This window comes from Coptis chinensis, chromosome 3 (assembly GCF_015680905.1).
Source record: "Coptis chinensis isolate HL-2020 chromosome 3, ASM1568090v1, whole genome shotgun sequence".
Classification (NCBI taxonomy): Eukaryota; Viridiplantae; Streptophyta; class Magnoliopsida; order Ranunculales; family Ranunculaceae; genus Coptis; species Coptis chinensis.
Window position 1 is genome coordinate 28,167,767 of NC_141458.1, and position 2,792 is coordinate 28,170,558.

The 2,792-nt window shown below is 33.3% G+C and overlaps 1 protein-coding gene across 2 annotated transcripts; it reads right to left on the reverse strand.

Moving 5' to 3' along the window:
- Positions 1-707: 707 nt before the first annotated feature.
- LOC147508977 (uncharacterized) lies at positions 708-2,216 on the reverse strand. 2 transcript variants are annotated; one of them, XM_086599183.1, is made up of 3 exons: positions 2,072-2,216; positions 1,436-1,668; positions 708-1,362 (listed from the first exon to the last, which is right to left on the reverse strand). In XM_086599183.1, the coding sequence occupies exons 2-3, from the start codon at positions 1,640-1,642 to the stop codon at positions 1,177-1,179; spliced, it is 393 nt and encodes a 130-aa protein (XP_086455309.1). In that variant the 5' UTR covers positions 1,643-1,668; positions 2,072-2,216; the 3' UTR covers positions 708-1,176. The 2 variants fall into 2 exon arrangements, with proteins under 2 accessions (XP_086455309.1, XP_086455308.1); XM_086599182.1 differs by having other exon boundaries at positions 1,955-2,214.
- Positions 2,217-2,792: the final 576 nt, after the last annotated feature.

The following is a 2,792-nucleotide window of genomic DNA, read 5'->3' on the forward strand; positions in this document are numbered from 1 at the left end:
AAAGAACTCCAAAAAATTGAAGGAAGATCTTTCATATTCCAAGTTAAAATCAATGGCTCCAGTGCTAAGGACACTTTTGAATCATTTACCATCGACAAAGTTTACCCTGAAGAAACTGACTTAGATAGTCACGTTGTTGAGACGGTGAGGTTATGATTTTATTTATTAATTATTTCTTTTCTTAAACAGTAATTGTTGTCAATACTTTAACCATGCTACATTTTTAACAAACATAGGGTTATAAGCTCGCAACTTCTGAAATGGTTCGAAAAGATGCTTCAGCCGATAAGGACAACTCTGAAATACAAGTAGCAAAAAAAAAAATTGAAAAGCACATAATACTCGGTAAATAAACAACAAACACATTTGTGTGACATTATTTGAATATTCATTTCCTCTGTTTGTTACCAAGAATATTTAACTACATCTACTTTTTTTGGTATCCTTTGCAGCCCACACCCATGTATGAAGAGTCACCTGTGTTATGTCTTTATCTTTAATTCCTCACAACTCGCCTGTAAAATGGAGAATGAAATGCTACTACGCCTACCTCCATCCGCCGCTAGGTCCATCTAATAAATGCTACTTATTTTACTCTGTTCAAGTCATGTAGCTCGGCGTGTTATAATAATATTTATGTACATATGTTTATTTTTAACTTACTTTTTGCTGTGATCAACTCTAGCAACCTTTGTACATGAGCTTCCTATCAATAAAATATACTAATTTAAATATTATTAAACATATAGCTTATCTACATTATGCCTCCATCTGATCTTTTTTTTGTTCCAAATTCTTACTGCCAACCATACTCAAAGATTTCAAAATCTTCCTAAGTCTACGCATTTTAGAAAGCATAATTACCCAACTTATTCCATTATATTACAAGGAAATTCCGAATTTTAGATTTATTCGACACACCATCTATAATTACGCCTTCCCCTTATCTTTCGCGTTCAACTGCAGCCATACAATTTCCTCCTTTAAACTACATATCATTGTCTCCAACATGTCAATTTGTGCTTCACTTTGCAAGTGATTTCCATCGGACCATCGGAGATCAAACTCTTGGGCCTCTACCAGACCTTTCAGCGTCATCTAATTTTCTTCTAGCTCTTCAACACGTTGATGATACTTATTTAGAGCTCTCTCTATCTGAACTATATGACGATTTCTCTATGGCAAACCACCGGTTGCAACCTTCTTTGTGGCTGCTCTGTTAGTTTCTTTCTTAACACTCCTCACAACATGGGTTCCAAAATCCAGCCATTCATCGTCAGCCACTAAACTAACAGTATGATCATTCTGTACGTCTAAATTTTCTTGATACTGACGTGCGACATCATCAAGCAGCAATTGAACCTATACAAAACATTTTACTTTATAAATCTAACAAGAAAGTCAATAAATTTAAAAAAAAAAAAAAAAAACTTACAGAGGTCAATCCATTTTGAGCATTAGTAATTCGCCAACTGACATCATCATTGTTCCCATCCCAAACAACCCCATCTATAAAACTAAGTGACCAACGTTCCTGACTTCTGTTTAGTTCCGAGACACTTGAAATGCTTAGACAATCCCGGCCAGTAGCATGTACACGTTCAACGCGTGTTGAAGACTCTTCCATAGCCTTGCGCTTCATATGCTCCTCGGCAGCTTCACCCTTGCCTGTTTTCATAACAGAAAAAAAAACAAATGCATCAAACCATTATATAGCTGTTTTACATCTCTCTCTCTCTCTCTCTCTCTCTCTCTTTGTCTCTTACTACTTTTTTTTAAACGTTTTTTCTACTAAGGGTTATTTCAAACGTCTTTTAAAAATCATATGTATACAAAGCCTTGCATAACTCTTACACGAGACAATTACCATGACTAACTTAAAATAGCCCAATATAGCATATTTAACAAAAAAGTAATAAAAAAAATAACGCTTTAAACTATAGTTTTGCCATACCTCCTGCTCCTAGCCTTTTACACCTCCTTCAACTCAACCCCTTTCTCTCTTTCTGATATTATGATCACAAACAGTACTCTTTAACAACTTATTTTTTCGTATATATCCTTCCATTACCTTGACGTTAAAATCGGGCCAATTATATTTTTTCCTTTGACCCTTCTTTGTTGGCTCCTCCTTACTCATCATTGCGAAATAGTATTTCATCATATAAAATTTTACGGACTGTTCAGACAAAAAAAAAATATTAAATATATTAGAAAAAAAATTAAAAAAAATTAAAACTATCACAAACTGTTAAAGAACAAGAAACGAATTTATGTATGTCTAAGGAAACTCGGACGTTTCTTAAAGAATCTATATTTTTTAAAACTAAAAAAAAAAAAAAAGACAAAGCAAACCATAATGTTTTAAATAAATTAAATAAAAATCTACAAATCAACTTTATATACTAAAACGCCTATGATTGAGTTAAGTAGTTCGCCTTTACAAATCAAGTGACTCAATCCAATGAGTACAATAAACGAACTACAGTAACTTTGAATCTTGAATAAGGCCCAACTACCAAAACATTTAATGATATAAGGCCCACCTCTGTTAGCTAAATTATCATCTGACACATTTTCAAACCCGCATTCCAATGTTGTCTGCCACATTTAAAAAAAAAAAAAAAAAACCATACAAAAGTCATGGTGATAGGCTCAAAGATTACATCATTGGCAAAGGGAGCACTGTTTACAAAATAGTTAATAAAAAACTACTTTAATTATAAGTGAAAACATTACGCATGTGCCCCTCAATAACAATTCATTCTAACATACGTACTACTGTACTGTAC